Source organism: Triturus cristatus, chromosome 3_1 (genome assembly GCF_964204655.1).
Source record: "Triturus cristatus chromosome 3_1, aTriCri1.1, whole genome shotgun sequence".
NCBI lineage: Eukaryota > Metazoa > Chordata > Amphibia > Caudata > Salamandridae > Triturus > Triturus cristatus.
The window spans coordinates 608,050,109-608,074,621 of NC_140583.1; the positions used below are offsets into that span (position 1 = coordinate 608,050,109).

Below are 24,513 nucleotides of genomic sequence, written 5' to 3' on the forward strand. Positions count from 1 at the left end.
TTGTTTACTCAATTTTTTAATTAAACTAATAGTGAATAATGTTTTATTATTCACTACTCGCGTAATAAAAAATGGAATACAATTGGCTGGAATATGATTCCCTGGCAGTTGATGTAAGCAAAAAAATGCTCTTAAATGTATGTTGTGTGCTTGCAGGTAAGTGCATTTTTGCATGACAGCCAGTGTGTGAATGCGTGTGAATGTGTAAGCATGTGTGTTTGTGAGTGAAAATGAAGGTCAATGGGCACATGATGTCACTCCCACTACCTCTGGCATTTAGATGAGTTGACGCTCATGGCATATACCAGACATAGGGCCCGATTCACAGAACTAACTTAAGACAAAATCCTAAACTTACTACCATTTTGGTATTCACAGACGGCATTTACTTATTTTGTTATTCACAGAAGGCACTTACTCATTTCGGTATTCACAGAAGTTAGGAGTCCTAACTTTAGGACTCCTAAGTGCCTTCTGTGAATACCGAAAGCCTTAAAATTAGGATTTTTCTCAGTTTAGTAGTAGTATAGTTAGGACTCCTAACTTTAGGACTCCTAAATGCCTTCTGTGAATACCGAAAGTCTTAAAATTAGGATTTTTCTCAATTTAGTAGTAGTAAAGTTAGGACTCCTAACTTTAGGACTCCTAAATGCCTTCTGTGAATACCGAAAGCCTTAAAATTAGGATTTTTCTCAGTTTAGGAGTAGTAAAGTTTGGTGTCCTAACTTTTGGACTCCTAAACTGAGAAAAATCCAAATTTTAAGACTTTCGGTATTCACAGAAGGCATTTAGGAGTCCTAAAGTTAGGACTCCTAACTTCTGTGAATACCGAAGTGAGTAAGTGTCTTCTGTGAATACCAAAATGAGTAAGTGCCTTCTGTGAATATGAAAATGGTAGTAAGTTTAGGATTTTGTCTTAAGTTAGTTCTGTGAATCGGTCCCACGATGTGCATTTACTACTTGCAGAGCTGAGGGAGTAAACTGTTCTATGAGGTGTGAAAAAGCAATACTCATTCAAAAGGGGAGTAGTTTAGACAAATAAAAACAGATTTTTGCAGTTGAGTTATTTTCACACGCAGTTGGAATTTTATTTCTGAAAAGCGTTTTTCAAAAAGACTCCGAAAGGCTCAGATAACTGCTTTTCGTACATAGTTCTTATTTCCAAATTGCAGTTCTTCTTTTTCTTTCCTGTTTCTCTCGATGTAATCACTGAACCCATAAAAACACACAAATGCACGCACAAAAAAGACACAGATCTGTGGCAGACACGTATGAACATTAACAGTTGGATAAAAATATATACATTGATCTCTGCATTGAACATTGGACAAGAAACTATTGCCACGCAGGGCACATCCCTGGGTTATCAGAGACTATCGATCAATGCTCAGTCACAATGATTTAGTTTCCACTAATAATAAAAATAGCACCATGTGTAGTGTAGAGAGAGCTGGCCTCTCAAGGCACTTGTGCAATTAGAAATGTACAGTACTAATGTAACAGTACAATATATTGTTCCCAAATAAGCACCACGCTGTCCATCGCCATTAAGAAAATAGCACCATTTTTCTGCACAACTGGGCAATAAAAACGACAAATCAACCATAGCAGGTCAGTAGAAGAAGACAGAAGATAAGAGAGATAAGTGCCGAAAGTGTTCAGAAGTAAACGAACAGGCCCCGTGCCCTTCCTGCCACTGAACATTAAATGAACTCTGATCATCTCGAAAGGGGCTCGTGCAGAAACAAACGTAGCCTTGACACGCTGCACGTCTGTGCAATTCACCAATGGTGACATGATTCATATGCATTCAGTAAGGGCCTGAAGTTTGGGATAGAGCCTAAATTATGTTTTAAACAAAGGCCTGGCTGTAGCTTTCAGAGTCAGAGAGAGAGAGAGTTTAGCTTTTTCTCATCTGTATAGTGTCCGCAACTGGTTTATTGCCCTCCCCTGCTGCCTTCTATGCAGGTGTTTCTGCTTCTGACGGTGGTTGTGCAGCCACATCAGATCATGCCCCAGCTTCTGTTAACCCCTTCTGTGCCACGCCCTTTCCCCCTCCTGTGCCGGGCGTTTAATTAGTGGGTGGGGTTCATGACGAGATAGTCTCGTCATGGGCACAGCACGACCGTGCTCCATGACGAGACTATCTCGTCATGGGCACAGAAGAGGTTAAGAGTGTCTTATGTGCCAATGCAGACAGTTGTTGATCAAGGGGTGTTTTGCAGCTGCTGTTGGTCAGTATCTCAGATAGAGTCTACAGTTCTATTACACCTCGTTCCTGTAGGCACAGAAAGAACGCGCGAGCCCCACCATGTTGTATTCTTCCCCTTACTCCACTAACACAACACACTGTTCCTGGGCTCTAACTCTTCCTTCTTAATCAACCAGGTCATTGCATTAATTCTGCGTTGACTCGTCTTTATTTTGTATTTTCTATTGGTTCCTCAATATTGTCATAAAAGCAGCAGAAATCTACTTGCACATGCCCCACGATGACATCAGAGGCTGCGCAAATGGAGTTGTTGGCATGGAGGTGCATTATGGAGGCGGGATACTGACGAGGGGGTTGTGGCTTTGTCTGCAGAGGTTAGGTCAAAGAAGCTAGATTGGAGCATATGTCAATCAAACACTTAACATAGCTGCCCAGGGTCTACATAGCACTTGACACTGCGGTTCACCCGGTTAAGCAAGTAATCGTATAAGGCACATGGAGGTAAACTGGTTTGCTCTGGGACACAGAATTTGGCCATTGGCCACTAGACCACGCCTGCTCCTTGAAATAGTTACTAGAAGCTGCAATGCTGGCTCTAGAAGCAGCTGCTCTGGGCAACAGACTGACAGCTGTCTCATCTCACCTGGGAATGCTCATTCAACCCTGTTTTTGTTATTATTCTGGCACACACCAGTAGGTCTCATCTAAAGACAAGGGAACGATACAAGCGTTACAATGCAATGAAAGACACAAAAAGCATGAACTTGTCAAACACCGACAAGGTAGGCCTGTAGTTCTTTGCTTGAGTGGCCCTCGTCTATGAACAGCTTCTGTCTGCAGATTGTTCCCCCAGCAAGCACCAATTGTAGCTTTTCAATGGGTGTGGAAGGATTAACGTGTCAGAAACAGTAGGTGAAATGCAAAAGGAAAGAAATTGACGTAGCTGCAGCCAATGTGTGAGACCTTTTAGGTAAAAAAAATCCACAAAAGATTTGCAGGCTTTGCTACATTGCGACAACTGGAGATAACACTATTAAATGCTCCAACTTTAGAGCAGGTCTTGTTTGGTTTTTGTTTCATTAAACCCAGATCACTTCACTGGGTTTGATTGTTTGCTTTGTCCAGAATTCAGTCCATCACCTGTTCTTTTTTCTTATTTGTTTTTTTCCATAAGAAAACTAAAACATGATTTCGTTGCATAATAATGTACGTTTTAAATTGGCTTCATCGAACTCTGTTAACTTTGCCCAGTCGAGAATATCGTTAACGGCACCTTTCAAGAGAGAAGTACGGATTATTAGAAATACCGTAGATGTACATCAACTTTATATGCGATTCACTTACTGGGGCCATTTGATTTTCGGACCCTGGGATGTGATGCTTACGGTTTAAATGAACTTTAGGGAATGAGATTCCCAAAGCAATATTTTTTCCAAGGGTTTGTTTGTGTAAAGTGTCAGCACCAGAAGCTTCTGAATGGGCGAAAACGAGTCAATCAGGACCCGAATTCGGGCAGGGTGGCTTCCTGCTGAGCACGGAACACAGACTGCACCCTTCCCCCTACACAGAACGTTGAGTGGCTGACACAGGTTGGGGCTGGTTTGGGTGGCCTATCAGAGTGATCCTGCTCTATGACATCACATAGGTGTCCCATTTTCAGAAACATACTGCCAATCAGGCCCTCTCAGACGTTTTAAATGTAGGCATCACTTTCTCGGAGACTCTTCAGCAACCTGTATTCAGGTTCCTCTCCCGCCTTTAGCTCCCACCAGTTAAACATGAAGGAGGGGGATTTATGTCCCTTTTATTCCTCCATTACTCTGTAAAAATCGTTACAAACGTTCTCTCAGCACCACACTGTGCCTGGTTCCCAAAATACTGACCCAGTGTTAGGCTTATTAAACACTGCCATCCTGCTGTTAAAAAGTAATAACAATCGTACAATTATTATAAATATGCTACATAAACATTTAATGCTGTTGTGAAACCTAGAATTCTACAATGATGCTTAGTCACTTATCTATGTATATAATAGTTGCTTTTTGCTATTTATCCGTTTTTCATACAGAATTGTAATTGCAATTGCATTTATATAGCGCTTACTACCCCTGACGAGGCATTGAAGCGCTTTTCGGCAAGTAGCACACTACTCTGGGACCCAAAAAGGATTAGTGGTGGATTAGTACAGGGAGATATGAAATTAATGTAGGTGCTTTACTATTATCGGTGGTGCTTTGGTTAAATTTTGTCGGCCCTCTTCCTCTAAATTCTTCAATTTTGCAGCCTGCTTGGTGTCTTCCTTGTTAGTAGGTGCACTCTACTATAAATAGAGAAATGCGAGCAATGAGAAGGCTGTTAACTGTAATTGCAGGAAGCTCTAAAAGATAATATTGCACATAGTAGGAAGTACAGCAATGTAGCACCCCTTCCATCCTGCAAGTGTCTGACTGCACTGAGCACATGATACAAAAGTGCAGTGCTGCCTTCTGCTTTAGAACCATAAGTGGTAAGAAGCGAAGCATAAATACAGGTTGTTCTTATTATTACTGTTTTAGTGTGTAGACTTTTTTTTTTATAAAACCCACAACATTACCGGCACGGTTTCTCATCTTTGGGAAGAAAGTGGACAATTACCTGCCTTTGAAACACAACATTTTATACTACTACAGAACCTAAGAGATTTTTTTTTAAATTTCGGAAGGAGGAAACATTGGCCTTATTTCTTTGGGAGACAGGCATGTCAGTCAATAATAAGCTCTAACTACAAAGTGTGCAAATTAAAACACTTTTTACTTTACTTTATAAATGTATTTTTCGCTTGTAGCTTTAGTTGAAGTTGCTAGATACCTGTGGTTAAAGATGACGTGTTTAGAGAGTTATTCTTTTATTTCTTTACTTGTACATCATTGAAAAATAAAAAACCTGAAAGCAACCTGTGGGAAGACCAAAGCAGCAAAAACTGAAACTAAACGTGCATTTTTATAATAATTGGGAAGGAAGTTGTGCTGGAAATACTAACTACAATTTTAGATTCCTAACTATTTTCAGAAGCTCGTTGTTTATAGTAAATTGTAGCATTTAGAGAGATAAACATTATTATGATCTGAATCTAAACAATATTATTGAGTAAACTAATTGGGGGGGGGGGGGGGTCAGTTGTGGAAAACCTAGCTAGTCCTACCATTTTTAAAATGTCATGAGCGTGGCTCCTGTAGTTGATCAATACTAGAGGACTTGCTATGATGTGGTCAGTGGATTCACACAATTAATAATGATCAGCTTACGCAGTGTATGTGTATTAATTGTGACATCAGAGACAGCACTGTCCAATCAGATTTAACCTCTGATGCGATGATGATATCATGACATGGTAGTCCAAGTAGTAGCTGCCTTAGAGATTCAAAGAGTCTGTCTGAAAAGAAATGAAAGAAAAGTTTATGAAAAGTTAAGGACGATTGTGGGTTGCGAGGTGCCAACAGCAGAACTGTCGCTGGGCTGTCTGCGAGAGGATTTCCCCTGGTGAGGTCCAAGATACCCCACAAAAATATTAAGCAAATCACTTTGTCCATTTCTTTAGGATAACAAGCCATCCAGTGGCTATTAATATATTAAGTAAAAGCATTAATAAAATTGATAATAATGTCATTACACAATAATGTTCTACATGATTGGCTCCTTGAGATGACGGCTACAGAAGGTGAGTGTCTGGGCCTCTTTGGTACCTCCAGCTCCCAGAATTGTGATTCAATCTCGCCGGGTCTGCTTTGGGATCCAATATTTTGCCCAAGACTCGTGAAGACCCCAGGACTGGTCTGTCGCACACTGCCAGTGCCCGTTCCACTAGCTTAGCTGTTGCATCTTGCTTGCATAAAAGTCTCTGCATGTCTGGCAGCAGCGCTGATACCAGCGCATGTCCTGGCACAGGTCCTTCTCCCGGATCACACGGCAGTACACCGTCCACTGGTCCCCCGTGCACTTGTAGGTCAAAGCAGCTTTAGAGGCAATGAAAAACAGAGAGACAGCACATATGGTGAACAACAGCAGAAGCAGATCAACACACAATGAAGCTTGACAAACAGGATCTTTTGGGGTTGGATTTACTTTTTTATTTATTTCTTGGTCTTAAGGGAATATTTTAGAACATTTCTCGGACCGGAGGTAATAGCAGTCATGTCCCTGATGCAGAGTTTTCATGTCTGAGGTATCATAGTATGAACAGTGTGATAAAGGCTGCGTCTCAGATTAGCCTTAGTTTAGGCTGTGAATGTTTACAGTGAACCAGAGATATCATTATCTGCTCCAAGGAGAAAAAGATTCCCTGGAGGTGCTGGGCAGGAGGCAATGACTCCTGCAATAAAATATAATGAAATATAATTTGGGATCTGGATGTGGGTGGTCTGCCTTCAAAACTATTTCAGAGTTATTGTCATAGGTATGATGATAAATAAATAATGTTTAGTCAAACTGGTCAGTGGATACATTCATTGGGGTGTGTATGGAGTCACTGACATAAGCTAGATGCACAGACACTCTTCGGGGCTCCATGCATACAATGCCCTCGCCCCCACTGAGCAAATTCTTCTAACTGTTCGTCCACCAAGAGGCTTACGAAGCGGATGCTGACGAGGAGAGACCATATAAAGCCTTCTTCAGACCTGAATTCTGGGAAGGTACTCTCTTTGACCACAACTAAGATTTATTCATAACTAAAAGTAACATAGGTCTCTTTTGGGCAGGCGTTCATTATGACCTCAAAATATCGCCTGAAACTCAAACTCTTTGCGCCAAACCTGGATAGGATGCAACCTTAATCTGGACATGGTGCTACTGTGACTGTTGAGACCAGCCTCCCATTATTAATCAATTAAATATTTAATTATACATTAATATTTATTAGTTAATTTATATAATTATTAATTTTAAATTACTTAATTACCTTCCCACTCAATACCCCCTACAAACCTAGCAACCTGTGACTAAAATATAGCTAAAATAAACCAGTATTTCATAATGTATATAATTAATAATCAATTCAATATTAATACATTAATAATTGTTATTTAATTAACTCCCAACCATATACCCCTACAAACCCACCAACCTGCAACTAAAATATATGATTACACAATTCACATTATTAATAATCAGTTGAATAATTGATAATACATTAAAAATTAATTGTTAAATTATTCCCTAATTAAGTGCTCACCCTATACCCGTACAAAAGTAGCCCCACACACTTAAAATAGAAGTAAAATAAATCAGTATTACATAATATACATAATTAATATCAACCACATACTTATTTAAAAAATATTAATTAATAAATTAACTAAACTAAAACACATTAAAATAATTAAAAACGATATATTTTTAACTATATTATTAAATATGATATTAACATTGATATTCTTAACAATAATATTACCTACCTGAAAAACAGCGATATTCTTCACAATATTTCTGAATCATGATATTTTTGTATCACAATATATTTTTTCCAATACTCCAGTCTTCTGATATTTAAAACTCGATATTTTGTCCAAATACCGCATGAACTAAAACGGGCCAATACACTAAGGGTTTGTACCATCTGCAATTAAGAATCCTTTATGGCATTACTCCCTGTGGGAGTAGTTCATCACATACGCTCAACTCGAGTGTTACCACAGGGCTTATCAAAGCATTCCCCAGTGGAACTAACGTTGTCTAGTACTAATCAAGGTAGAAAGGGCGTTTGGTGTTTGAATATGTGGTGGCTGACGCAAGATAAGTTCGCAAATCTTCTCCAAAACAAGATAGCTGAATACTCCGAAATTCACCAGGATTTGATTTCATCAAGGGTTGCCTTGTGGGAGGCCTTTAAAGTAGTCGTTAGAGAGAGTCATGACGTATATTCTGGGAAAGTAAAGGACAAACTAAAAGAGATTGCAGACCATGAGACCAGTATTCTTCAGAAACTAAGAGGTAGAGACGACCCAGAAATTCTGCGTATGTTAGAACTGCAGATGGCACTGCTAAAAGAAAATTATATGGGGAAGCCCAAGTAGCTTGTCTTGGTTCCTTAACCCTTTCCGTGCTCATGACGGAACCACTCCGTCATGAGCCACGGGTGCCGTGTGCTCATGACGGAGTGGTTCCGTCATGCTGCGGCCGTTGGCGGCCGCTCCGCCCACGCGGCGCTAATTCCCCGCCTGTGCAGGCGATTAGCGCAGTGTGCGGAGACGTGACGGAACCACTCCGTCATGAGCACAGCTCACCCGTGACTCGTGTCGGAGTGGTTCCATCACAAGCACAGCGGCACCGGAACTGCCCCCAAACCCCCCCCCAGCGCCGCGGCGAAATTCCTGCCGCGGCGAAGGGGTTAAGTTGAATTGATAAATGGGAGATAAACAGGGGAAATTGTCATACTGGCTTGCTAATAAACACCAAATGACTCGCATAATCCCATTTATCAATAATTAATCTGCTCAATTGGTCTTCTCATCAGAAATCATAGAAAATACTTTCGCAGCATATTACAAAGAATTATATGCCCAATATGCCCCCTCCAAATTAAAACCAGAAAAGCTCACCTGGTGACATCTTATGATGTGTAAGTTGACCTCATTGGAGTGTAACTAATTGGATGAACCCATTTCTGAAAAAGCAATCCAGCAGGCTATTATCTCTATGCCAACTGGCAAGACGCTAGGTCCAATTGGGATTCCTTGAGTTTTTTTTAATCGATATTCCTCGCTCTTGATCCCTCATGTGCGTGATCTCTTTGAAGAAGCACATCACCATAAAATACTCCCTTTGGGGGAGCCACTATATCGATCATATTTCATAAACCTCTGGCGACAGTGGTGCATGCTGCAACTCTACCCAGGTGCAGAGTCATGTGAAAAACGCCAAGAGAAAGAATCCTATTCTGCCCATCGAAGAAATAGATTAAATAACTCTCACAAAGACCCTGACCTATCAGGCTTAGGAGAGAGAGAAAGACAGGACTACAATCACCAGTTAAGAGCAATGCGTCAGGTTTTCAGAACTTTTCTAAAGTGCTGGTGCAACACTAGTGTCTGCATTGCAATTGGAATGGTCTTCTGCATTTTTGTGGCTGCCACTGGCAATCCCCTGCCGTCCAAGAGGATTCAATGGAATTAGGGAACTGATAAGAGAACAGCCTCCTGTGAGTGAAGAGACCGGCATAAATACTGGAAAATGCACAGAGACTTAAAGGGGATCTTTTTAGCCAGAGGATGTCAGTGAAGTATATGCAGGGCGGAGGGACATGAGGCAGATCTGGGAAGGCCAAGGGATAATTTGGCATTGCCGTTTTGGATGTCCTGGAGTTTGTTTACTACTCCCAACAGCGCACCGAGAAATAAAGAGTTGCAACGGCCGAGGCAACAAATAATATACTTACTTACGAAGGATCACCACAGGTGTCTTGAGATGGCTGGTATGAGAGTAGCTGGGGTTCCTTTCCGGTATTTGGGGATGCAAATTTTGCAAACCCCTAATGGGAGTTGGGCGCTGAACAATGTCGCCTTAGTTCTCAGATTAAGGTCAGAGATGAAGATGTATTTATTTTTATTTATTTTAGCGATTTCTAAAGCGCCTGGTGACCCAAGGGCATCCCCGCGCTATGTAACTTGAATCTTATTGAGAGGGGAGGAAACCGAAGGGTGTTAGTTGGGAAACAGATGGGTCTTTAGTTTTTTGCGGAAAGCAAGGAAGTTGGATTCCAGTCTGAGGGCGCGAGGGAGTGCGTTCCAGCCCTTGGCCGCCTGAACGGAGAATTGTCGGCCTCCTGTGCGGGCTTTTTTGAATCTGGGGATGCGAACTAGATTCTCATTTTGAGATCGTAGCGATCTGGGTGCTGTATAAGGTGTGATCATTTTACTAAGGATCGCTGGACCAGATCCGTTGTAAAGCTTGTGTGTAGTACACATTGCTTTAAAGTGCACCCTTTGGCGCACGGGGAGCCAAGGCAGGGTTTTAAGGGCTGGCTTGGCGGATATTCTGGGGGGGGGGTGTTGGTAATCATGCGTGCTGCCGCGTTCTGTGTCCGCTGGAGTTTCGTGATGGTAGCCTCAGGGGCTCCCAAGTAGACCAGATTGCTGTAGTCCAAACGGGACAACACCAGGCCCTGGATAAGGAGCTTTCTGGACATAGGTGGGAGTAAGGGCAGGATTTTACGGGTCGTACGCATGAGCCCAAAACATGTGCCCGAGGTTTTGGTTGCCTGGGTTTTCATCGTAAGCTGTGGCTCTAGCCACACCCCGAGTGTCTTGATTTCAGATTTAGGGGGGGGAATTTCTCCGAACACATCGGGCCATATCGTGGGAGGGATGGTTGTCCATTGTTTGCCGAGTAACATTACCTCTGTCTTAGTCCCATTCAATTTCAATGATGATTCGTTCATCCAGTTGTGGATATTAGTGAGGCAGTTAGTCAGATTTTCAGGATGGTCAATCAGCTGGGACAGGGAGACGACTAGTTGGGTGTCGTCAGCGTAACTCACCATTTTGATGTTAAATGGTGTTACCACATCCTCGAGGGGGGCCATATAGACATTAAAAAGCGTCGGGCTTAGGGAAGAGCCCTGGGGGACGCTGCTAGTGAGTGGGAGGGTGGATGAGTGATGGCTGTCATCCCACACTTGAAAAGTGCGTCCTGTAAGATAGGATTCGATCCATTTGATAGCTGTCCCGGTAAGTCCTGCATTAGCCAGTCTACTCAGAAGGACACGGTGGTTGACCGTGTCAAAGGCTGCACTTAGATCCAGGAGGATCACTGCCACTGATCCTCCTGAATCTAGTAAGCCCCTTGCCTCTTCGATCACTGCAAGGAGTGCGGTGTCCGTTCCGTGGCCTGGGCGAAATCCGGTTTGGGATTGTCGGAGCAGTTTATTTGTTTCGAGGAACTGGGATAGCTGGATGTTTACCAATTTCTCGGTGACTTTACTAATGCCAGGGATTAGGGATATTGGCCTATAGTTGGACAGGTCCGATGGATCTAGCTGGGGTTTTTTTAAGAGTGCTTTGACCACAGCACTCTTCCAGCTGTCGGGGACGGTTCCATGGGAAAACGAACAGTTGATAAGGTCCGTAATGGTAGGGACAATTACTGAGGCTACGGTCTTGAGGAACCTGATAGGGGCTGGGTCCAAAGGGGATCCACTTTTCATTTTTACTAGGGTTCGTTCAACCTCTGCGGGGGTGACAGGTCGGAAAGTCTGAAGCGATGGACGACAGATGCTTTCAGTCGGTTCGAGGGAAGTACTACCTTCCGTGAGGCTGGGGGAGCTGGGGGGAGGGAGGGAGGCCAGGATGCGGGTGATTTTCTCGTTGAAGAAGTTGGCTAGCTCATTACTTCTGTCAACTTTGGGGGTGTTGGAGGAGGAGGTGGTGGGGACCTTGGTCAGCTCTTTGACGATCAAAAAAGATTCTCGGGCTGAATTGGATGCTTCTTGTATTCGTGTGTTGTAGTAAGAAGCTTTGGCTGATTTGATAGCCTCTTTGTAGAGTTTGACCGCAGACTGGTAGGCTTCTTTGTTGGCATGTTGCCAAGTCTTTCTCCAGAGTCGTTCGGCCTTTTTGCAATTTTTGCTCAGTGTTCTTAGTTCTGCGGAGTACCATGGTGCTGATCCATGTTTGCCGTTTTTATTTTCCCTATTTCTGAGAGGGAGTACAAGGTCTAGGGAAACGGTAATCCAGTCTCTGAGTCTTCTGTCTGCCGTATTTGGGTCTTCGGCCTGAGCAGGGATGTTTTTTTCCAGGGTCTGAGCCCATTCGTCCGTGGAGAGTCTGGGCCAGGTCCTATCCTTACTGAAGGTAGGGGGAGTACGGTTTTTCGTGAAGGTTCCAGGTAATTGGAAAGGGACCAGAAAGTGGTCTGTCCAAGGGAGGGGAAAGCCCTCCTTTGCTAACATTGAGGACGAGTTGGTGAACACGGGGTCTAAAAGGTGGCCCTTGGTGTGGGTGGCTCCGGAGTTTAATAGACGGATATCGAAAGCCGCTAGATCTTGAATCAGGTCATAGGCTACCGAGTTGGCCGGGTCTTCTAGGTGGATGTTCAGGTCTCCAACTATCATATAATTTGATAAGGAGTGGGCCTGAGTTGTGACTAAGTCCAGAAGCGAACAGGTGAAGGGACCCGGGATGCCGGGAGGGCGGTAAATGAGGAGTCCTGTAAGAGAGGTGGTTGGGTTGAGTGTGACGGTAAAATGCAGACTTTCTGCGTCGGTAATCTGTGCGTCGTAGGTTTTGCAGTGGAGGGGTTCTCGATGGATGATGGCTACCCCGCCTCCTCTGCCTAGAGGACGGGGTAAGGATTGAATACAGTAGCCCTGTGGTGTTGCTAGGACCATGTCTGATTGTGAATGAGGGCCGAGCCATGTTTCCGTGAGGAAGAATATATCAATTCCATGATCTTCTATGATGTCGGCAATCTGAGTCGCATGTTTAGGAAGTGAACGGCAATTCAGAGAGGCAAAGTTAAGGGTGGCGGGTTTGCTGGGTTTAGTGGGTAGCGTGAGCTGCACTGGTTTGCATAAGGAGCAACGAGTGAAAGGTCCCTTGAGATTATGGATATAATCACAGGAGGGTGGGGGAGGTCTGAGGCTCAATAGATCTCTGCGGGAGTACTTTATAGTAGGGTGAAGGGATTCGGGCAGGGGTTCTGGCCCTAGGCCCGGTCGTGCGCGGACGGGCGCAGACGGGCTTGCCTTAGGCGCGCCTTCGGCGCGCAAACGGCGCTCCCGCTGCGCTCGTCCGCTGCGCTGGTGAGGGCGGCACATTTGTAGTGAATGGTAGAGGGCGTGGCCTCGCAGGGGGCGTGGCTACGCCTTTGCCGCGCTGGCGGAGAGGGCGTTTTCTAGCTCGCTCTGGGGGTCTGGCTGGCGCTGAGAGGCAGCGCTTCAAGGGGTGAGATCGTGACAGTCAAATTTTAAAATCAGGTAACAGTTTTTTTTAAAAGCAAAAAATCAACAAAACAGTGCGTAGTTAAGTGTCAAACCTCCGGCTTCCGCCTCAGAGGGAGTTCAGGTTATGTGAAATCGTTGCGCTTACTAGCGTTCTTATACTGGTTTCCTAGGTGGGCGTGGCCTCGCAGGGGGCGTGGCTACGCCTTTGCCGCGCTGGCGGAGAGGGCGTTTTCTAGCTCGCTCTGGGGGTCTGGCTGGCGCTGAGAGGCAGCGCTTCAAGGGGTGAGATCGTGACAGTCAAATTTTAAAATCAGGTAACAGTTTTTTTTAAAAGCAAAAAATCAACAAAACAGTGCGTAGTTAAGTGTCAAACCTCCGGCTTCCGCCTCAGAGGGAGTTCAGGTTATGTGGAATCGTTGCGCTTACTAGCGTTCTTATACTGGTTTCCTAGGTGGGCGTGGCCTCGCAGGGGGCGTGGCTACGCCTTTGCCGCGCTGGCGGAAAGGGCGTTTTCTAGCTCGCTCTGGGGGTCTGGCTGGCGCTGAGAGGCAGCGCTTCAAGGGGTGAGATCGTGACAGTCAAATTTTAAAATCAGGTAACAGTTTTTTTTAAAAGCAAAAAATCAACAAAACAGTGCGTAGTTAAGTGTCAAACCTCCGGCTTCCGCCTCAGAGGGAGTTCAGGTTATGCTTCTTTGCCGAGATCAATGATATGACGGGGGCACTTTTGAAGATGACGTCTCTCCCTCGCTTTCTGTACATACTCCAGAACAACCCCTTTATGTTGCCGCCCTGTCTCTTTGGAAATCTCCAGTCCCAAGAACAGCATTTTATGGGATAATAACACGCTGCAGGCATCATTTGTAAGTGTAGACGGGTAGGTATGATGCGGGCTTGGGTTGGGCAGATGCAAAATTATATTATTGGGCTACAGAGCTTATCCCAGTTAATGATTGGTTACATGGGAATAAACATGACTCAGCACAGAGACTAGAACTAGATGTCCTAGGGAAATATAACCAGTGACTCTTTTATACAATAATGATATACCCCTTGCGCTGCACTCTGTTACTAGTGGCATGAAGCATTAAAACACATTAAGTGGCACAGTAGATTAACGGAAACCGCGCCATTATGGAAAGAACATGGCTAGAGCTTACTGCCAGATTAGCTGGGTTCCAAATGTGGGACTTAATTGCTATATCGGACTAGGTGTAATGTTTGGTTACCGCTCTTTCTTAGTTAATTCCCAGGAACCGCTTCTGTCTTTAAAAAGAAAGTGGAAAGAAGATACCGGTCTGATAGAAGGCAATGAATGGGTTGAAGCAAACATGGCTGCCTGAAATCTGGCAATTTCTCCTTGTCATTAATTGATACAGTTCAAATACTTTCAGAGATTTTATTATAATCCAGAACGTTTATGGAAGATGGGCAAACTTCTCAGTGTCCTAATGGAATGAACCTCATGCCACATATTTTCATGTCATATGAGTCTGCCCAAATGTTGACTCTTACTAGAAAGAGATCACTTGAATTCTGGGTGACATGGTGGGAAGGGCGATTCCTATGGATCCTAAATTGGTGTTATTAAGGATCTTTGATGGATGGGGTGGCTCGCGCTATGACAGAATCCTTGTGGGATTTGGGCTAATATTAGCCCAAAGAGACATTGCAGTTCACCTACTGGGCTCCCTGCCCTTCCAGGAAGGAATATTTGAGAGGGCTGGGCCTCTTCGCTACAATAGAGGATGCACTTTACAAACTCCGATGATGTCCCAAAAAATATAGTAAGATCTGGCATAAGTCGTGGTACTATTCGCAAGAGGTTGTTGTATAATTGCAACTGTCAATTAATTGACCTACTTTAATTGGAAGATATCTTTAATTTGCATACTCGATCCTGTTATTAGGCTATGGATCAATGCCTGCTACCTATGCATATTGTTATGGTGAAAATCAATCAAAAGATTATTTTTTTTTTAAGTAAGAATTCTTTACTGCCCACTTTCTCTGTCATGTGTAACCTCGAAGCGCCACACCACACAACATGGAAGGAGTGTTCACATGCACCTCTTGCAAGTTCTCATGTACTCACCCATACCCTACACCCACCACACCTGTACCAACAGCACCAAGTAAGACACTCGCTCACACTGGCTCAAATCAGCCACCCGCTCAGGCTCACACAGAACAAACATCACTCACACAACACACCACACTACACTTACATGCATGCTCCTCAACACCAGCTTGCTCACCAAACACACCACGGAAATATGGGACCTACTGCACGACCTCGCTTTAGACCATCTCTTCCTCATGGTAACATGGCTAAATCCAACCTCTGCACCGGACAGTGCAACAGGCATTCCTGCTGACTATAGGATTTCCATGCAGGACCATTACAATAGGCCTATAGGTGGAGTGGCCATCATATTCAAAGATACCATCAGCTGTACCTCCACGGGCCCCCCCAACAGCTACATTGAACACCTCAATTTCAAAATACGCATCACAGCAAACTTCTCCCTGGGTGGAACAGTCGTATACAGGCCACTAGGACCACGCACTAATTTCACCAGGGACATCACAGACTTTATTGCACCCCTCATGATCAAGGTCAGTGCCTTTATCCTCCTCAGAGAGGTTAACTTTCACCTAGAAGGCCACTCCAACCCAAACTCTATGGCCCTTCTAGAAAACCTTGGAAGGCTTCGCCTCACTCAAAAAAATACTGAACCCAACCACACCACGCCAACCTACTGGACTAAATATTCTCCTCAATCAGCAAAATCATAGTCAACAAGCAAGCAACTATGACCTGGACAGACCACGCTCGCATCAGTTTCTGCATATCCACCAATGGAACCGGCTGCTACAGCTGGCAAAGCATCATAGCAGAGGATCGGGCATTCGCCCTCCCAACGCATGGGCCTGGGCACACCAGCAACTTTCCAAAAGCCATCAATAGCCTCAACAGCTGGATCACTGTCTGCGACTGCACCCAGGCTCCCCTCAACCCAATGGCAAGAACCGAAACACAGGCCAGCATCTACACAGAGGAACTCAGGCTGATGAAACCCCACTGCAGGAAACTGGAGCTCCAATGGAGGAAAAGTCAAGATACCACAGATAAAGGTATGTTCAAATCAGTCTTAAGGCCCTACTACCAGCAAATACGGAACACCAAATGCACAAGTACTACAGACAACATCGACACTGGCACCAACAGCAACAAGGAAATCTTTGCCATCATCAAAGTTTTCACTGTCCCTTCTCCCACCTCCAGCAACATCACCCCCTCACAAGACATTTGCAACAAGCTCTCTGAAGTCTTCTATAACAAAACCACCTCCATGTACAGCAACTTCAACCGGACCCCGTCACCGTTGCAACACAACTTCCAATCACAGCCGAAGAATGATCCCAGACCTCGTGGGCCGCTGTCACCACCATTGAAATTGCTGATACTGTGAAGACCATCTACTCTGGGATCCCATCTAACCCTTGCCCTATCACACCTTTACCATAGGGCTTCTACCAATCAGTGAGGCACTAACATCCATCCTCCATCCCTCGATCGACAGCCACATTCTTGGAAACCTGGAAACATGCCACAGTCATGCTCCTGCTAAAGAAACCAACCACTAACCCAGCCACGCTTTGCAACTACAAACCAATCCCCCTCCTGCCATACCCAAAAAGGTCTTTAAAAAGCTTATCAACCGACACCTCACTGACCACCGCAGTAACCACTAGCTCCTTAATGCCTAACAAAAATGAATGTGTCCTCATGTAACGCAACTGGTGCTATGTAAAGCGCTCTGATACCCGATACCTTCGGGTCAAGTTCGCGCTACATAAAACTCTGTAATATTAAATTAAAAATTAAATTAATGCTACATGGTCCAGATTCAGGCCCAACCACAGTACAGAAACAGCAATCATCACTGCAACAGGCGATATATACATAATCCTTAGCAGTGGAGACATGCCAGACCTCATTCTCCTGGATGTCTCTGCAGCTTTTGACAAGGTCTTGCACCCCGTCATCAACAGGTACCTGCAGGAGATTGGCTTCCAAGGACCTGCTCTCCGCTGGATCTACTTCTTCTTAACAGATAGAACACAAACGGTCAGCCTTGCACCTTACTCATTAGAAGCCCACAAACTCATCTGCGGTTCATCGCCCAGCCCCACCCTCTTCAATGCATACATGATCTATCTGGCCAACATCATCCACGCATATGAGATCAACATGCTCTCCTACACTGACGACATGCAACTCATACTCTTCCTCTCAGACAAGACCCCCAACAAAAGAAACAAATTCACTGCCTGTATGACTGAAGTCGCTAACTGGATAAAAGCCAACTGTCTCAAGCTTAACACAGACAAGACAGAAGTAGTGATCTTCAACAAGAACACCTCACCATGGGATTCAAACTGGTGGCTAGCCGAACTTGGACCCACACCCAATACCCACAGCAAGAATTTTGGAATAATCACTGACAGCAAACTTGACACGACTGCATAAGTCAACAAAGTCACTACATTCTGCTTCCACACCCTTAAGATGCTGAGGAAGATCTTCAAATGGCTCTGAAGCAACACTAGAAAAACTGTCACTCACGCCCTAGTCCCCAGAAAGATGGCCTATGGGAACACCCTCTATGACGGGATCACCAAGCAACTCACTAGAAGACTACCAACCATCCAGAACTCGGTAGCCAGAATCATCCTCAAAATCCCACACAAAGCCACCATCACACAACAATGCAGGGAGCTCCACTGGCCCCCGATACACAAACAAGCTCATTTCAAAACTCATCACACACATATATCTAAGGCACTGCACAACTTAGACCCCACCTACTTTATCATTTGCATACCCTTCCACCAACAACCAAGACTCCTCCACTCCACAACACTGCTACTTGCACACATCCCATGCACACACAGAACCAGAGCAGGAGGACTGGAATTCTCAAACATCACTCCTAAAGAGTGGAACAACCACCCATTCCATATCAGAGCCAGCTCCTCTCGTCTTGAATTCCATAAGAAGATGAAAAACAGTTTTTTCAGTTAACCAACCTACAATTGGCTTGACAAACACACCTGCTCAGAGCCAGGATACCCTCGTGGAGTCTAGTGCCCTTAACAAATACACATAGCATAACATAACATTAAGAATTACAACAGGCTAATGGAAGGGCGTATATTGTCAAAGTTGTGTGAACACAGTGTCGCATATAAAGCAAAAATAGGGCTTTAGCAGCCACACTCACCAAGTCTCGGTGAAGTAATGGTGTTAGCATTTATCCTCTCGTTACAGGCCTCCTGGTGACACTGCCTGTAAGCCACAGGCTTTGACAATGCTGGGCACTCGTTTCCATGGCGCCCGGTCACTTGGTGCATGCACTGGACCACTCTGGACTGCAGGCCCTTTCCGCACGTTGAGGAGCACTAGAAGGAGGTAATGCAGATCATGAGTTAGGGATTGCCACGGCATGGGGTCCACCTCTACGTCAGCCCAACTTAAAGGATAGCCTTTCTACACTTCAATGGTACACACTGTCTTGCACGGTTGTCCTGGGGGTTGCAACCTTCTACGTTTTCCAGTTAGAGGGATAAGTAGGCAGCAAAATTAAGGGCCGACCATTGGACCAGCTGAAGTCACAGCAAGAAACATCACGCATAGGTACGTCATGGAAAGTGACAACATGCTAACTTCATTAATGGATCCTTAATAATTGTAAGCTCTGCCTACTGACCGCTGCACTGTGTGTTCCTGATAATTACACATTTTAAGTTTGTTTAACACTGATATAAAAATAAACTATACACTATTTAATTGCTGCAATGGTGAAGCTGAAATATTTTAATAACCCTGATTGATTAACTGATATTAGTTGTCTGCAGCAGCAAATCCAGTATGTTGCTATCAGAAAATGGTGTTCTCAATGGAAACACTGGATGCTCCAGGAGAAAAAGCAGGCCTCACGGGGCAAACAGACAGTAAATGAATGCCAGAGGAAACAACAAGCATATTAATGTGCCAGCAAGTAGACTACCAATCAAAAGTCATGTGTCCGGTGACATGAGCGTGTCAAGATCGTTGCTTTTATATGTCAATATATACACAATGTGCCATCCTGTTATTGTTAATGCTCAAATACACTTGGTTAATGTGCCAGTCTAGTAGGGGTGGTGCTTAAGCACGCCAGGGCTGTTCCATATGCCAGGGATGCTGCTCGAACACTGTACGATTTCCCCAATCACCAGAGAAAAGCGCACATTGCTATGCCAGTTTTCACCTCAATAAATTACAATACATTTTGCCATCCCAATTTATATACTGAATGAAGAAAAAAAATGCGCTCCATGCATAACTAGTAATGGTGACCTAATGCACAATGTTGAATTTCCCATTGAAATTCCCATATGGCTCTCCTGGAATGTAGGAACACAAAAAAGTGCCACCTTAAGTTCCTAAGTACTTTACCAAGTGGGGATTGCTTTGCGGTGGATCTGGCACCGGGCTTGGGGAAGGTCATGGTCATGTCCTTTATTAATTTTTCACAGCTGGGAAGGGGAATGAGTAAAGGATTTGGCACAAGGCCACCCCTGTGTGGAGAGGCCACTGGGCATGGAACAGGTTGTGCTCACTGAGGGCTGGGGACTAGACACAGCTAAATGCCACTGCATTATATAGCATAAATCATGCAAAGGTGGTGTAGACATCCCCCCAAACTCAATGCATGTCGTCACCAATTAAAGTAATGCAAAGTAACACAACTTGCCTTTGTGTTGAATCAAAGTAACAGGTTAAACCAAGTGCAAACAATGAGTAAAATGAAAATGTATGATACTTCCATCCAAGTGTCATACATTTAATTTCTGAAAATAAGTATACAAGTTCGGAAATTGACCCTTGCAAGGATGTCTACGAGTCGAGATTTTGTACTCCAGGGTGTGCCTTGAGTACATTTACGCAATGCCCCACTCACACACCTTTGCTAGCACATAATGCTGAATCGAGTTTAGCTTCACACAATCACACCATATTTGAAGCATGCATGTCCAATGGCAAACACTCAGCACTGATTGGCCAGGGCCCGGACCTTCTAAGGGGCCCCTGGTTGGAAATCAATGTTCTCTCTATGTCCTCTGTCTATTCTATTTCTACATCTAAACCTCTCTCCCTCTGCTTACCTCTTATTCTGTCTCTCGAACCCTGTGTCCCGAGCAAGACATATTTAGAGTGTTTTAGTGTGACTCTCTTTTAACAAATAATGCAATTTGTTTGGCATCATGCGCCCTTGAATTAGCAGTAAATGGGTTAAAAAATTCAATTTTTTCCCACGCAGGGGCCACCAAATATGTCTTGCCATAGGGTCCCCAAAGTTCTAAAGATGACACTGTTCAGCAGTAAACTATTTTTGCCTATTCACGCGCCACAAGGCTGCCGCTTTTTGCCAAGCGCTCCTTTGCGCCTTCTCTCCACTCTTCTCCGAAGGGCCTGAAATTCCGCAGCCTAACAAAGGTCAGCGGATTCCTGAGAGTGTCGGCTGAAGGGGCATTAGACCGGACACTCTCTGCCAATCCACTGAAGCCTTTGGAGATCCATTTGAGGTGGCGGAACACGGGGAATCGAGTGCTTGCCTTGGTCACTCAACAGAAGTGGAACAAGCATTGGCATAGCCAATAGGTCACGCCTTTGGGATCTTACAAGAGAGCAATCGCACTTGACACCCCCGTGAGGATTGTGTGAGACAGCCTGTGGATTTCGGGTGAGTCAAACGTAGCTCACACCGTTCACACTGACCTTTAGATGGCCAAACACACCCCTTACATCTTAAAGGACATACCCTTTGCAGATACTTTTAGGACATACTCTTTGCAGATACTTTTAGGAACAGCAACAGATTTTACTGAGGACATTAGCAGGAGCATCCTCTGGGTGAGATGCTACCATGGACCAGTGGGGTGTGATACCTGGCGGAGGCAGGGTTACAGAAACCAGTCTATGACGGGAAGGGCCATATAAATGTGTTAACCTCACTAATGCACTCCCAGCATACATGCAAGCATTGAAAGTGTGCACCTGTGCCAAGGACAGCTAATTACTTGTGAAACTGTGAACATTGTCCTGTCTGTGCCGGGCGCACCGAGTAAAGGGGGTGCGTAGAGGTAGAAATCAAGACAATGGCCCCAATGTTTAATTCGGGCCCAGGAATGCAGATTCCACAGGTAACGATTTGGACATAAGACCACATCCTTGAAAGGTGGGTGCTCGACATCTGAACCATAGTTGCCAATCAAGCTGGCTACCAATTTGACGGCAGTCCTACTGGCTGGCTACCGAATTAGCCCTGTGTTCCTGGGGCTTTTGAAGGCTGGGATGGTTGCAGTAAAAGCAAGTGGAGGACAGTGGCGTAAAATTAAAGCAATTTCTTTGGACACTGAAGGAGGCTTCCTGGAACTGAAAGCAGCCCTTACAGCAAACCGGTGGTTGCTACATGTGACCGATGAGTCTGTGACTGGGGAGACGTCTAGCGCTGTCTGACCAGTGAGATGTGTGTGACTCACTGGCGCCAGGCCGAAGAATCAGTCCGATGCACTTGTGCTGTGTAGTGAGCCCCTGGGCATCCTGCAGCAGACAGGACCATCTTTACTGTGACAGAAAGCGGGCACTTCCCCCTGCAGAGCAGCCGAGGAGACGAGACGTCCTGTTTCCACCTGGAAGGCAGCTTGAAGACCATGCAAATCCCATAAATATAGCCTCAGATCACACGGCTCGAATTCCTAAAGGCATGTCATGTTTTAGATGTTCTGTATCACTGTGTTTCTCCAACGTGGCCATCATTGAGCAATTTTGCAACATTGCACGGACAAAGGGGTGTTTTCAGTGCAAGAGAGGACAAGGCTGCGAACCCCCTCTGCTGCTGCCCTCTTCCCGCTCCTTCACCTGCAGCGAAGTAAGACCCTGGCGACATTCAGGTTGACCTCGGGAAGGTTTTTCGGCCTGCTAAACAATTTATAAAATAATGTTTCTCAAATTGTTTTACCACTACAGTACCCAACTCTCTTCTCCGCCCACCCTCCCCCCTCCATTACAGGAAGAAGGCGCGATGAAGGTTTTACCGTTTCCATAAGTATCCGTTTACTCAAAGACCAAGGTGCATTTAATTAAGTATTTTGCTTATCGTTTTGAAAATGTTGCAGCAGCGGATTTTTGGGGTTTATTTTAGCATGTGATATTTGGGGTGTAGTATCTTGTGCTTGTTTATGGAATCTGCCTGGCCTAGAATCTCACTGTGTGGGAGTTCTGTGCCAGGGATTCCAAAATAGTCAGTTGGTGTCTCCTTGATATTTCTGATGGCTGCTCTGCTTGTGGCTCAGCATTTATATGAATAAACACCTGTTAAACCTACCTGGTGTTCTCGCTTCGTCACTACATCTCTTTTGGCGACGAGCGCTGGGCCACACAGTCGAATCCACGACCTGGAGCGGACGGACGTCGTAAGGGAGAGTATTTGATCGTCGCTCCCAAGATCCAGATTCTGGTAATCGCATGCAGATCCACGCCGTTTTTCAAACTTCCCGACTTCAAATTTTGACGGAAAGTAATCGTAAGCGGATCAGCACAGGAATCAGGTCAGTGACTGGTGGAACGCAAATTCAGTGACGTGCGTTCCAGCAAGGAGTTACGCCATATGTGTTGTACACGTTTGCACGTCAGCACGGTTGCGTTCCAATAGTGAAACGCAAGAAGGCACTTCCGAGTCAGAGCGTCACAGTGCGTTATGATGTCACAGTGGGCTATTGTAGTTCGCTGAGCAGTCTTCGCTCAAGGGATTCCTTATTATCTGATTATGCGTTACAATTCAATAAAGGGAGCGGCAGACGAAGAGGACTGAGGACTGCAGGTATTATTGATTTTTTTTTGCCATTCAAAAACATTTTGCCTCACATGTGCTCAGACTTTGAAACAAGTTCTTTGTATGTGGTACAAGATCAGGAATAGTGCACAGTGTCAAACATCCAACGCATGTATCCTGTGCAGTGGATTATACGTGTCTCTTGTCAGCAGAACGAAATATACTTTCGGATTTTTATTTAAATTAAAAGTTCGCAGTGTGTCATCTGATTCACCTAAAATTACAAACGTCTTCATCTTTCAGACTCTATTTTGATGCTAGTTTGATTTTTCAACATGCAAGCAGTCAGTCCTCCTCCACCTTTCCTCGAAACGTCAGGTGATCCACCCATCAATTGGAAACAATGGTTTGATCGGTTTGAAACTTATTTAGGTGCCATGGGTGCTAACAGGTTCAGAGAAAGTATCTACTTTTGCACTCTTTAGGATTTGAGGGGATGGCTATCCTGAAACACTTTCCATCGCCAGTCATTGTTGGTGAGGAAATTCTTGATGAGTATCAAGATACAATTAAGAGACTTAAAACAAGATTTGACGTTCAGCCTAGCATTGTTGTACTGCGTCATAAAAAAAATGTGTGCACACAAAACATGGGGGAAGATGTCGACACCTATATCATTGCTCTGAAGAGACTTGTGGCAGAATGCCAGTTTGAGAACTTTGCCGGCCAACTGGTGTGAGATCAATTTATTTGCCACTGTGCTGATAAGGCAATTAAACAAAAGCTTCTCTCTATGGGGAATCCTAGTTTGGAAGAAACTATCAGGGTGGCGAAAAGCATCGAAACTTCAGTCTTGTCTGCCAAAGAATTGGAGAACAAGGGCAATAAAGCAGTCTCAGCAGTCAAAGTGAAAGACAGTGAAGACAAAGGCAGCAAGCCCCTTGACAAACAGCGTGCACATTTTTGGGAAAAGCAGAATGCTTTCTTTTCTCAAAGTAATATCTGCCATAAATGCGGATACAAGAATCACATGAAAGGCAATGTGTCCTGCTAGATTTTTGACCTGCAATATTTGTAACAAGACTGGTCATTTTGCGAAGGTCTGTCAATCCAGCAAAGGAAGATCAAACTTCCGTCCTTCCACTGTCGATGGGGGAATGCCTGGTGATGATGATGAATCGGTCGCAAGAGATCTCAGTGAGATGGTCCTTGATGTACATGATGATGGGGTCATTGTTGGTAATCCCGAAATGTGCAAAGATCCTTATGTTGAAATTTTAGTTGGGGAACGTATTCTGAAATTACTAGTGGACTCTAGGGCTCGCATCTCTATGATTACTTTAGAGCTATGCAATGCGACATGGCCAGGAAGACCATGACTTACTCCTGATCGAAAAGCTGTCTCCTATGAAGGTCGAGAAATAAACTTGTCAGGGTACATTGAGGACATTTTGGAATTCAAAGGGAGAAGGATAGCGGGAAAACTGTATGTAGTTCACA

General features: G+C 44.6%; 1 protein-coding gene across 2 annotated transcripts in view; it reads right to left on the bottom strand.

Moving 5' to 3' along the window:
• Positions 1–1,063: 1,063 nt before the first annotated feature.
• The window catches only part of ADAMTS17 (ADAM metallopeptidase with thrombospondin type 1 motif 17), a 957,220-nt gene continuing 933,770 nt past the window's right edge, over positions 1,064–24,513 (bottom strand). For both annotated transcript variants that reach the window (XM_085644533.1, XM_085644532.1), the window contains 2 exons: positions 18,418–18,595; positions 1,064–6,204 (listed from right to left, as the gene is read on the bottom strand). In XM_085644533.1, coding sequence (XP_085500659.1) covers positions 6,053–6,204; positions 18,418–18,595 — 330 coding nt within the window. In that variant the 3' untranslated portion in view covers positions 1,064–6,052. The remainder of the gene's footprint in view (positions 6,205–18,417; positions 18,596–24,513) is intronic.